This window comes from Lytechinus pictus, chromosome 3, assembly GCF_037042905.1.
Source record: "Lytechinus pictus isolate F3 Inbred chromosome 3, Lp3.0, whole genome shotgun sequence".
NCBI lineage: Eukaryota > Metazoa > Echinodermata > Echinoidea > Temnopleuroida > Toxopneustidae > Lytechinus > Lytechinus pictus.
This window is the reverse complement of record NC_087247.1, coordinates 77,474,803-77,488,256: the sequence shown is the minus strand read 5'-3', so window position 1 is coordinate 77,488,256 and position 13,454 is coordinate 77,474,803. Positions and strand designations below refer to the sequence as shown.

The window sequence follows — 13,454 nt, the reverse complement described above, 5'->3', positions numbered from 1 at the left end:
CCCCATCATCATCATCCTCAGACATCAGCGCATACCATACCAAAGCATGATGCTATGCTGCACGTGTTATACACGGCCCGTGCAGATTGGAGAGGGGGGGGGGGGGGATAATATTGCGTGGGAACAAAATAATATTTCGTGGAAAAGAAATAATATTTTGTTGGAACAAAATAATATTGCGTGGGAACGAAATAATATTGCGTGGGAACAAAATAATATTGCGTGGGAACGAAATAGTATTGCGTTGGAACGAAATAGTATTTCGAGGGAACGAAATAATGCACGGAGAATTGTTTCTCCTTCATGTCACCTGGCGGGGTCTGTACATCTGCCTACACCTAATGAGCTGTGAACTTTGACCTACAGCAGACTCCGAATTCAAACTTAGCCTGTATTTTGGTGTCATCTGCCTACACACCAAACATTTTAAAAATCCATTAAATATTTTTTGAGTTTTTGGGCGGAAAACAACTCGCATATTTAATGAGCTGTGAACTTTGACCTACAGCAGACTCCATATTCAAACTTAGCCTGAATTTTAGTATCATCTACCTTCACAACAAACATTTTTAAAATCCATTAAATATAATTGAGTTATTGTGCGGAAACCGACTCGCATATTTAATGAGCTGGAAGCCAACTTGCATATTTAATGAGCTGTGACCTTTGACCTGCAGACTCTGAATTCAAGCTTAGCCTGTATTTTAGTGTCATCTACCTACACACCAAACATTTTCGAAATCCATTAAATATTTTTCGAGTTATTGCTTGGAAACCAAGTGGGGGGACAGACAGATGGACGGACAAGGGCAACGCTTAATGCCCCCTCCGGACTTCGTCTGCGGGGCATAAAAAGCCGGAATTGTCATGTAATCACGGGTGTACCATCTCACTATTACTTTTTTATTTTTTCAACTGGCTACACTGTAAAAACTGTGGTGTTACAACTGATACCAGTAGGTGTCTATAGAGGACCACACCCTGAAGTGCTAAAATTACACACTAGAGATTGAATGTCACACCAGGGCCCCGTTGCATAAAACTTTTGCCGGAGTTTTTTACGGCAAAAAATCAGGAAACTACGGCAAAAAAAAATTTGCCGGAGTTTTCCATTGCATAAAACTTTGCCGGAGTTTTCTCCGGCAAAACTTAAAAGAAACTCCGGCAAATCAAGTGGGTTTTTGCCGTAGCTCCTGTACCAACGGCAAAGTCCTAAAAACTCCGGCAAAGTCCTAAAAACTCTGGCAAAGTAGTTTCAAGATGGCTGCTCTATTGTATGCCATACAGCAGGCAGCTGTCTTGAGACGGGAGCGAGTCTTTAGAGATCGAACGCATCCCTTGGACATCTATGACGACAGCGAGATGCTGAAGTTTTATAGATTCTCCAGACAGGGATGCGTTCACATCATTAACAGACTCGCTCCCTATATTGAGCATCCGACAAGACGAAATTCTGCTATACCTGCAAGCCTGCAAGTTTTTATCACCTTGCGATACTTTGCGACAGGCTCTATGCTAACAAATACCAGTATAATCCACGGTATTAGTATTTCCACGGCATCGAGGACAGTGAGGAGAGTGACCTTAGCTTTGTATCAGCTTAGAAATGAGGTAATTATAGATAATTTCATCTATTTGATAATTATTAGGGCCTATTTTAAGGTCATCATGAGTGAAGTGGATGAAGGAAAGTTATTGAAATTTCTGTGACTATCAACACTGCAATAGTCAAAGATTTATGTATCGTATCGAGCTGGAAATGTATAACTAGGACTAATTATAATTTAGTAATAGATAAGACTTAGATCCAACATATTTCTTTTAAAAAATGGGTTATAAATTATGCAATGAAGCTGTTTTAAGTCTTCAAATTACTTGATTGAAGTTGAACTTCGTGCCCTTTTAATTTTTGGTTACCATGGCCACAGACGATCATCGAGAGTGGCAGCAGTGTCGGCTGCTAGCTATAGCTAGCCCCGCCGCGGGATGTAAATGACGGTATACGCGGTACAGTGCTGGCATTTGTACAAACCATCGCTAATTTTGCCGTTTTTCACCATTTAACCACCGAAATAAATCCAAATATTTACATCGTTTATAATTCATATCTAGAAATACTACCTTACATAAAGTAGAATACAACAAAGTTTGCGTTTCCTTATTTTAACGAAAGAACAGACTTGTACTCGGTTTAGGAAAAAATTGATGGTCGTCGTTATGGCCCAGTCCCACGCACTCAAAAAAAAGTTGGAACAGCGCGTTCGATCACTTATCAAAATCAATCGACAATTGTCGAATTGACATATCAATCTCACCTACGACATCCAATATTAAAAATGAGAATTCTCAGTTAGTTTGCCACTTCATAAGACTGGTTGATGATTTGGGAAAGGGTGTAACTTTCAAATATTCTTTCCTTCCCGACCCAGCAGAGCTGAGCTCAGCCCGGTTTCCTCCAACTATGACCACAGTCATGGATGCACTGAATTTCGGCCAGTGGCCGTGCTATATAGTAGCTAGCTAGGGCAGGGCGCCAGCTCACATGGGAAATCAATTTTGTGTATGTGGGTGTTGTCACGTTTCAACACCAACTTCACGGGTAATCTTAACAGTTGGCAGAGAATAAAATGGAAAAAAGTATGAAGAACCATTGCAAGATCTTTAAAAAAACATGATTAAAGATCTTGTTATTTCTTTAAAATTGATAACTCCTTGGGATGAAGCTGTCCAAGAACAATGACATACAAAGAGAGATAGAAAAAGAGGGAGAGATTATAGGGGGCCCAGGGGGTGGGGGTCATGGAAATGGGATCTAGAGGTAAACGACCTAAAGTTAGGCCTGCACATTTCATTTATATTGGAATGAAAATGTGTATGCCTAATAAACGGACTATGATTGCATGGGTCAAGGATTGACAATATAGGGGTTGATATGGGGGAGGGGGGGGGGTCACCTTTAATTCATTCCAAAATTGTCTGAAAAGTCACACTACCCCTCCTCAATGCCATTATCAAAAGTTTATGACAGTTTGTAACTGAACCATATTTTCAAAAAAAATTCTATGAATTTCTTGGTAAATTAAAAAAAAAAATCTGAAATAGGCCGGGAAATAGGCCTATCCACATTGGCAATTTTCATAAAACATAACATCAAAATATAAAACGTTATAAAATAATTACTGTAGAATCAACTATAATACTTGATAACTGATTTCTTTAACATATATATGAAATCAGCTTCATTTGGGAGATAAGACCCTTTATATTTTAATACATTTTGGTCTTCCCAAAGTTCTCTGTGAACAAGCCAATGCCACCTCTCTGAGAAAATCGTTCTCAGAAGCTTACATTTCAAACTCCCTTAAAACGCCCCTCTATATCCAATACCAAATAATGTAGAAATCCCTTCAATATTATTTGCTCTGGAATATACTCCACTTTAATAGTTTATGGATTCCATAATCTTTCAAGTATTGGAAAACTAAATGTAAAATAAGTTCTGCTGAAGCTGTAGTTTATAGATCCCCTTTTTTCTTTGGTACCTTTTCTGTACGATGTTATTTTAATTGCATGTAATTTTTTGTTTATAAAGTTTTTCATCATGATGCAAGGCCCCTGTGTAAATCAGTTATAAATAACTGATAGGGCTACCCTGCACCAAATGAAACTGAAATAGATAATAATCTCTCATGTTCCTTGACTCAATTTTCAAAATCATGCAGTCTTCATTTTATTCAGCTCAGCACACATGCACCCCCACTACCCTTAATGTTTTTTCCCCCAAAATTTCATTTAATGTACAGGTGATCAAGTTCCCCCAGTCAATTGAAGATCTGAGAGAGCGACAAGTAGGTTTTTATGGAGTGGCCCATTTTCCAAATGTGGTCGGTGCTGTCGATGGAACGCATGTTAATCTGTTAGGGGCTCCACTAGGCGAGGACGAGTACCTGTATGTTAACAGAAAGGGTCGCAAATCACTGAACGTTCAACTGATTTGCGACCACACCTACAAATTGCTGAATGTCGTTGCCAGGTGGCCAGGGAGCACCCACGACAGCCGCATCTTGAGGGTAATTATATTCAAGAAATTGAGATGCAATGCCCCCCCCCCTCCATCGTATATCCATGCAATATGATAGCTATATAATAGCTATTGTACAGGGGGTGGGGAATAACAATTCTAAAATGTTTCTTTTATGGGCCACTTATATCAATCAATAAATGTGGTATAGTATTAGCAGTATTTTTATAGAAGCCAACCTAAATGTGATTTTTTTTCTTTTCTCAATGAAATTAGCCAAAACTCAAGACTTCTCTTTCTTAATACTCTCCTTTCTTTTTTGTATACCTATTCTCTCTGCCTTTCTCCTCTTTCAAACAATTCAATTCTCAAATAATATACATTTAAAATAATTTCATTTGCAATCCAATATAATACAGAAAACTTATCATTTATTAAGAACAGTTAAAAGTGATAGACCAAAGAAGTCATTATTAACAATTTACAACTGAATTTGTAATCAAGTCATATGTTGATTTCAATGGTCATCGTATCCCTTGTTTGTGTATTGAAAGATGTAATTGAATATTGACAAGGTCCCTTTTCTTTTAAATCAACAGAACAGTGCCATTGGACAACGATTTGATGATGGCGAACTGCAAGGTATCCTGCTAGGCGATGCAGGATATCGCCTGGAGCCATGGCTCATGACGCCAGTTCGAGAGCCACATAACAATGCTGAAAGAGCATATAACAGGTTAATAAATTTTAATAATATTCAATTATAATATTATCAATGAATGCTCAGCAACCATGTGTCATTTTGATAAACACATTATAGAATATTTTGAAATTTACATATATACATATATACACCATAAAGCTCTTTAGTGTGTTTATATCACAACAGATTAATAAATAAAATTTGGCATAATATATAAATCAGAGATGAATTAATTATTTAAGTACCAAACTGTAATCATCAATACACAAATGAAAGCATTTCTGAAATGAGAAATATAATAGCCTGTCACCCTACATTGATCAAATTTTCAGCGTACAGGGTTCTCTCGAATGAAAGGCAGTTTTTATGTACTGAAGAGACCACCCTACAGGGTCTAAAGAAAACAAAAATAAATGAATAAATAAATAAATTTGAAATATCAACATTTTTGCAGCTTAAAGGACAAGTTCACCCCAACAAAAGCTGATTTGAATATAACAATGGAAATCATGCTTATAATGCTGAAATTTTGATCAGAAACAGATCTAAAATAAGAAATTTATGACATTTTAGAATTTTGCTTAATTTCACAAAACAGTTTTATGCTCATCTAGGTTGGTATGCAAATAAGGGAACTGATGACATCACCCAATCACCATCTATTGTGTGTTTCATTATATGAATATGAAATATATTAATTTTCTCATTATCATGTGAAACAAAGTTTCATTCCTCCCTGAACATGGGGAATTCCATTGTCTTAACATTTTGTGGTTCAAACAAGAGGGTTCTTATTGTAAAATCTGTAAAAATAGAAATATTGCATAATTCAATCAATAAAATACAAATAAAATAGCATGACAATAACATCATCAACTCTTTCATTTGCATAACACTGAGTTGAGCATAGAACTGTTATGTGAAAAATAAGCAAATCTTTGATCAAATTTTGAGCGTTATTCTGGTTTGAAATTTATCTATTTATTCAAATAAACGTTTTGGTGAGTGGACTTGACCTTTAATTTTTTTCAAAGTGAAGTTTCATGTCTTTCATTTCATTTCAATTTTGCAAATTCTATATGCAGAATATTGAGAATATTTTATTTTACATTATGTAGGAGGGGAAATCCTCACAATGAATTTAAATCTGACTTTACATGTACCTTACTCCAAAATCTATTTTATTGCACACAGAGCACACTGTAAGACACGGGTTTTCATCGAGCAAGTCAACGGGCAGCTCAAGAATAAATTCAGATGCTTGTTGGGTGGTGGCATCAATATGTCCCCAGAGAGGGCCAGTGACATCATCATCGCTTGTTGTGTCCTCTTCAACATAAGCAAGGAGTTGAAAGAACCAGAACAAGAATACCACATGGAAGTTGATGAAGATGTCAATCCCCACGAGCCAGAAGGAAATGAGCCCACTGGTGCTGCCGTAAGACAGGCTATTATAAACGATTATTTTGCTTGAACTGGTTTGGATTTACCATGCACATTTTCCCCATTGTCATTGCTCTGTTAAAGTTGAAAGCTTTCGCTTTATTTTCTATTGACATTTTTCAAAATATTTATTGGAAAGGTGTTACAGATATTGTAACTAGTTTGAAAGCATTGTATTTACAATTGCACTTTATTTCTGATTTATATAATTTCACTACAAATCATATTGTTTTGACCAGTTGAAAATGAGCAATGGCAAACTTCTGAATCATAAACCATTGATCTTCAAGGCACTAACTTTACTTCAACTTTGCTCTTAGGTTGTTGGTCTTTTCTAGCATAAGGTATAACCTCCATATACACAATGATCTAATTATGATTTAACATGTGGTAGAGTTTGGGACTGGCTGAGTGACAAAACTCACAAAAGTAAATGTGAATACATATACATGTGCCTAAGATCTATGAAGAGTGAGAGGTTGTAGTCACAAGCAATGCCCCTAATGATTGACAACAAATCTTACCAAAATGTGCACCTTTGGAGACAATGAAAACAATTGTCATTCATATGTATACAAACATAGATGCATAAATATTCTTGGAGTATATATTTACAGAAAGCACTTTTGCAAATACTGTATACTTGTCTATTTTGATCCTGACTTTCATGGTGAAAGATTCTCACAGTGAGCATCATATTGAATGGTTCTGTAAATGTATTGAATATTCCAAATGATAGAGTACATCATACCTCCAAATGGTTGATGATTATGAAATTATGAAAGAAACCCAAACCTGCATACATATAAGACATCTGAATATATAATTCTTCATATATGCTGTGAGAGTCAGATGCAACAGGCAAGGATCACATGGAATGTGGTCATGAATCCCATGAAAATTGGTTTATGCATCAACTCTAGAATCAATTAAGCATAACCCTGGAATATAAAGCATTGGTGTACATGATCAGAAGTAATTTGTGAAACATTACAATATAGCAAGTGTCACCTGGGTTCCAACGATATATGTTAAACACAGATATCAAGACCGAGAGTGAAGGGATGGCTAATTTTTACTCACTCTGATTTACTTGAGCTTTTGTCTTGAGTGACACTGAAAAATTGATGCAGTCACACATTTCAGAACAAGATAATGGAAAAAAAAACCCACATCACTGATGTTATAATATTGGAGGAAATCTTATTGTACTTGTCACTTCTTTAGTGAAATTTATTTCAGAGTTGAATAATAGAGAATTAGAGATCAATATGTTATCCTTTTACCCAGATTTGGATTATGAAAATGTATAAGTGAACATTGAACTATTCTTAGAGAGGGATTCTCATGAGGATTTCAGCACCAAAATGTTTTTGTTGCATTGCAAGGCATTGATTCAAATTTTACTAGAGTATTGAATGAATAACATTATTTTCTATCTACTGAGATGAGAATAAAAGATCAAGTTTAACATCCTCAATTCAGAAGAATGTAGTCTTTGTCATTTTTTGTATTCATTTACATAATATTTGCTAAATGTATGGTTTTGGAAATTTTTGGAAGTTCAAGGTGATTTTACTACAAGTTCTAAAACAATATTCATTAGGTTTTCAGTCTACTCATTTCTTCCGTTGAGGTGTTTGTGTAGTTCAATTTTTGCTACAAATCTCCAGATGATGAAAACATCTAAGAAAAAAAAATTCTATATTAATTCTTGAAAAAATGAAGTATTTAGGTTAAGAGTTGATAAGATGAATCATAAATACATTACATAGCACAGGTTATTTTAAAATGAAAACATTTGCTTTTTTATAAAAAAACAAACATTGTGAGACCAACAATATCCATGTTATAAAGGTTGTTGTCTGGATTTCTACCAATAAAAATATAACATTTTGCATATGATAATACTGTATAGAGCTATTAGCAGGAGGCCAAGAGAACAGCATAAGAAAAGGTGGAATACCAATAAATAGTTGAAGCGTGCTGTAAAATTCAGCAAGAGTGGCTCAAAACACAGACAAGCTATTGTAGTTGTTAATGGAATCAGTAGTTACATACAAACAAAAATGATTCAAAGATAAAGGCCCAAATTCACAAAGGTAAGTTTTAAAACCATCGGATGAACCTATGGTTTATGCAGACTTCCTGTATAAATTACGTTTATTAAAAAAAAGGGTCCAAGGTTGAGGCTCTCTATTGTCACAGTGTGCCAAATTAACGCCAGTTGCCATGGTTATCCATGAGTCCACTCTTCAAACAGTGGACTCATGAATAAAACTAGCGTCCTTAACCATGGTCGTTAATTTGGTGCACTGTGACAAAAGTGCGCATCAGCATAGAACATTTATTACTATGCAGGGCAAATAAGCATAATTCATACAGGAAACCTGCATCCATGGGTTCAACCGATGGTTTTAAAAACCACCTTTTTGAATTTGGGCCTAGTTGTCCAGAATCACTACTGATGTCCATTAACAAACTGCTGCAAACTATTTCTTATATCTTTAAAAACATCATGGATGTTATTAAATGTTTGCAGCATAGCTTGCTGCGTTCTGAGCGTCTCCTGCTGAACTTCCAACAGACGCTCCTGGTATTCTGTGTGTTGGTCATACCGGAGAGAACACCTTCTCTTATGCTGGACGTCTTGGCGTCCTGCATGACCTCCTGGACCCCCCTCTTCCCTCGATGCCTCCTTCACCTCCTCGACCACCTCCTCAACCTCCTCCTCCATCGGATTCCCCATCTCAGCTAGCATGGCACAGGCTGCCGTATTTTGTGATAGCTGCACGTCAAGAAAAGAAAATTAAACTTGACTTTAATTACATATTTAAACATTTCATATTGAGCACTGGAATGGACTATGATTCAACATTTTTCATTTCAAAATCTCAGCCCAATTCCAAGCTCATAAATCGGTATTCCAGGTTGAATTAATATTATTTGAACAGATAAAGAAGAAAAATCAGATAAACAAACCCCTCTTTTTCCCGACTTTCTTTCTTCCCCTTTATATTCCCCTGTTCAGTTTTGCTCATCAATCCACAAGAATGTTGAAATTTTTAAAAACAATACCCGAGTGTCTTGCTCACGTTTTGTATAGGACAAGAAACACTATTCAGATTCAAAATTCAAAATAAAATATAGACATTCTATTGGCAAAGTGCTTATGAGAACTTATTTTCTTTTCCTAAAATTTGAAATTTTACACAATTAAATCATTATACATCATTTCATCTGGGGAGAAAAGAGCTGGAATACATTTGCAGGCTTAGGAAAGAAACAAATGCTCTTCTTATCTGAGTGTTTGAAATAACTGTGGTAATCCAGTGCATATTTCCCATTGCAAAAAATCAAAAGGTTTTACTATTGATGGCAATTTAAAATGACCTTGAAGCACCACCTTCCCTTTCCTTTCCGTGTCCTCTTTAAAATAGCTTTGCCCCTTTAGATTCTCAAGTAGAGCCATGTGAGAAGAATTGTGGAGAAAATCCAATCCACATATGCTCATTGAATTAATGCCTGAATTCAAGAATAGCTGAAATTGATATTAAAGATCCTTCTTGAAGGCATGTATTTAATTACACATATATCATGTATTTGATTTTTGAAACTTTTCTGTAAAACCAACCGGTTTCTCTGATGCCCCAGTCTCGGTCTCCATGCCACGGATCCCATGTACTGCCTTATCTCGCATGGCTGCCAGGACCATCTCCATCTTAGGCTTTATTTTGCACTGTCCTCCTCCTGAAGATTTAACAAAAATCAATAAACTTACATAATTATAAACTTTCTCAATGCAAACAAAGAGGGATGGTAGAATGATCTAAAAAAAGGGAGTAGACATGACCAATACCATGGGGTTGATGATGACTCAACCCCCTCCCCCCCCCACACCCTCCCCCTGACACAAACACAATATACCTAAGCAAAAGAAATTGCAAAAACAGATTATGAATTGGAAGTCATCCCCAAACACTGATCAGTAATGAAGTGTACACAAATGCAAAACAATTCAATTACTCAAAGACTGGAATTTTTGGAATTGAAACCTAGGCTTAGTTACCATTCCATTTTAAAGATTTGACATGTATGCCTCCGTCATTGCAACAGGAAAAAGTAGAACTCCTATATGTATACATTGGGCAAGTTTGAAGTTAAATCATTAATATAATACTACTAACTTAGTCTTATTTCATACACAGTAGCACTTATCATGAAATCCATATTTCATAAACTATATCCATAAACTTTCAGTTATGACAGCAATTTAACAATTATCCCCAACATGGCCAAAGTTTATTGACCATAAATGACCTTTGACGTTTGAACTAAAATTTACACAGGATGATCAGTGATACTTGATTACTCTTATGTCTTTAGTTTTATGAACCAGGCCCATTAACTTTTAAGTTATGATGGTAATTCAACAAATACCCCCATTAAAGTTTGTTGACCCTAAATGACCTTTGACCTTGGTCATGTGACCTGAAACTCAGGCAGGGTGTTCAGTAATACTTGATTACCCTTATGTCCAAGTTTCATGAACTAGGCCCATATACTTTCTAAGTTATGATGACATTTCAAAAACTTAACCTTGGTTAAGATTTCAATGTTGACGACGCCGCCGTTGGAAAAGCGGCGCCTATAGTCTCACTCTGCTATGCAGGCGAGACAAAAATTGGAAGTTAAAAGTTCTTTTCTTATCACAATAAAGAAATCAACAAGGCCAGACAAATGAGACATCCCCAAATCCTGCCCACCTCCCTGCATCCACCTACAATTGGCAGAGGTAAAAAATAGTTGTTGAATGATTAGCATGAAATATATTCTAAAAAATTACTAGATGAATGGTCATAGATCTCTTAAAGCTTAAGTTGATGTATTAAACAAAATTCTTTACTTTTAAAATGAATAAAAATACATACCAGTCTTATTTCTCTGTCTAGCGTAATCATTCGCTTTTTTTTTCAGGTCACTCCAGGACTGCCTCAGGTTAGAGGCAGTCCGACCGGGACAGCCAAGAGCAGCTAGCTGCTCTGACAGCTCCTCCCATGCCTTCCTTCTTGTTTCGGCAACCTTTATTTGAAATGCAAACAGACCAAAAATTAGTTTTTTCTGCAGTAAACTCTTAAGTAAATATGTATTTTACAAGTGGAACATGTCAGATAGGCAGTCTCAACTGCGATATGTTATTCAATATACTGTACGAGCAGTGCTAAGGGGCTGATCCAGCTTTTGCCATTAGGGAATGGGGGGGGGGGTTCCTCGACCAGCCTCACCTAGGTTGAGGGAAGCATAATGTAGGTAAATTTCTTGCAGAAGGAAAACATGCCATGGCTGGGAATCAAACCCACATCTCTCAGATTGAAAGACAAGCGTTATAACTACTCGACCAAGATGTCACCATAACAAGGTGAGATTTAAATGTCAAGTCCACCTCAAAAAAATGTTGATTTGAATCAATAGAGAAAAATCAGACAAGCACAATGCTGAAATTTTTATCAAAACCGGACGTACAATAAGAAAGTTATGACATTTCAAAGTTTCGCTTATTTTTAACAAAATACTGTAGTTATATGAACGAGCCAGCTACATCCAAATAAGAGAGTCGATGATGTCACTCACTCACTATTTCTTTTGTTTTTTATTGTTTGAATTAAACAATATTTCAATTTTTATGAATTTGATGATTAGGACCTACTTGCCTGAAGCACAAAATGTTAAAATGAAGGAATTCCACATGTTCAGGGAGGAATGAAACTTCATTTCACATGACAATGACAAGAAAATATATTTCATATTTCATATAATAAAATACAAAAGAAATAGTGAGTGAGTGATGTCATCAGTTTTTCATTTGCATACTGACCGAGATGTGCATATACCTGTTTTGTGAAATGAAGCGAAACTTTAAAATGCCATAACTTTTTTTTATTTTACATCTGATTTTGATGAAATTTACAGTGTTATGCATGTTGAATTTTTCTCTTTTTATTCAAATCAAGTTTTTGTTGGGGTGGACTTGTACTTTTGCTAAATTCAAGTATGCCAATTGCTAGGTCTAAAACATAATAAAAGAAAATCTGCTGAGGGAAAGCTTCTTCTCTTTTTCATAAATATTCATCAAACTTACAAAGAGTTGTGACAACATCAACATCTATTAGGCATGTTTGTTCAAAATATTTTCTAGCTAGGATGTTTATTCATGCATTCATTGTTTTCGTGAAAATTCACTGCGCTTCTCTTTGCATAAGGAGGACATTGTGCAAGTTTTTCATAGGTTAACTTAAGACACTGATGTATTTCCATAGGGTTGCGATTGATCGAATCAATCATAACTCTTTGTAAGACGGGGCCAAGGACTACCAAAAAAAAAACGCAATGAAACCTGTCTATAAATACAAAAAAGAGTGTTGCTAAGGTGAACACATAATGCGCCCGCCTGCAACATGGAACATGAAGTTATTCGTCAAGCAAGAAACTGTAGTTATCACGTTTACCAGGTAAAGTTAAAGGTCGGACAACGAGCGTGATATCGTAATACATCCCGTCTAGTACGGGCGTATAATAAAAATGGCAGCAATTAAAATTTGTGCAGTTTTGAAATTTAGCTTCCATACTGTATATCTTACCCTTTCACAAGGCGACAATGGTTGACCAAACAACCGTGTGTGGTTGATGCGCACAAAATCGCACATACACTGCAATTGTTCCAGTGTGAATCTTGACTTTTTCAGCTGTAAGAAATTGAATGAGAAAATAATCTTATTAGACGATCCAAAAATGCCACTATAATTTGTTAAAAAAGGTTTAAAATCTAATTATATGATACCAGTCATAAAGCAGAATATATGATCATAGCAATAGAAATACAATAGCTAATACAATCATTCGACAAAGTTTCCAAATCAGACAAAATGCGCCGATGCAGACTGCAGAAAACTATTAGCTGCAGCTGCTCGAGCCGCAAGCGCAATTTCAACCGGCAATCACATTACCATGCCGAAGCCCCGGCGGCAATAAACATGGCAAAGACGCTGACCACCGCGAGTGCTTGCGACACAAAACAGATCGAAAGAAACGTTTTTCAAAACATCGTGGGTTTAACTATTACGGTACCAATCGTGATTCAAAATAATAAACATATATTTCTGCAAATAATTTATCGACTTGGAATGATCAAAATGATAAATATCAATACATATGAATGAATAAAATAAGTCGTGCTTACTTTGACTGGAGTTTCCATTTTTTCTTCGAGCAGACAGCACTACGACCAAT

General features: G+C 36.0%; 2 protein-coding genes across 2 annotated transcripts; one reads left to right on the top strand and one right to left on the bottom strand.

Annotated features, from left to right (window-relative positions):
* The first annotated feature begins 1,231 nt into the window (after positions 1-1,231).
* On the top strand, positions 1,232-7,647 carry LOC129262918 (putative nuclease HARBI1). The gene is made up of 4 exons (XM_064097756.1): positions 1,232-1,611; positions 3,804-4,070; positions 4,621-4,757; positions 5,919-7,647. Exons 1-4 carry the CDS (start codon positions 1,261-1,263, stop codon positions 6,196-6,198), a joined length of 1,035 nt encoding a protein of 344 aa, XP_063953826.1. The 5' UTR covers positions 1,232-1,260; the 3' UTR covers positions 6,199-7,647.
* LOC135153704 (uncharacterized) lies at positions 4,436-13,454 on the bottom strand. The gene is made up of 5 exons (XM_064097757.1): positions 13,405-13,454; positions 12,806-12,910; positions 11,099-11,249; positions 9,802-9,917; positions 4,436-8,955 (listed from the first exon to the last, which is right to left on the bottom strand). Exons 1-5 carry the CDS (start codon positions 13,420-13,422, stop codon positions 8,629-8,631), a joined length of 717 nt encoding a protein of 238 aa, XP_063953827.1. The 5' UTR covers positions 13,423-13,454; the 3' UTR covers positions 4,436-8,628.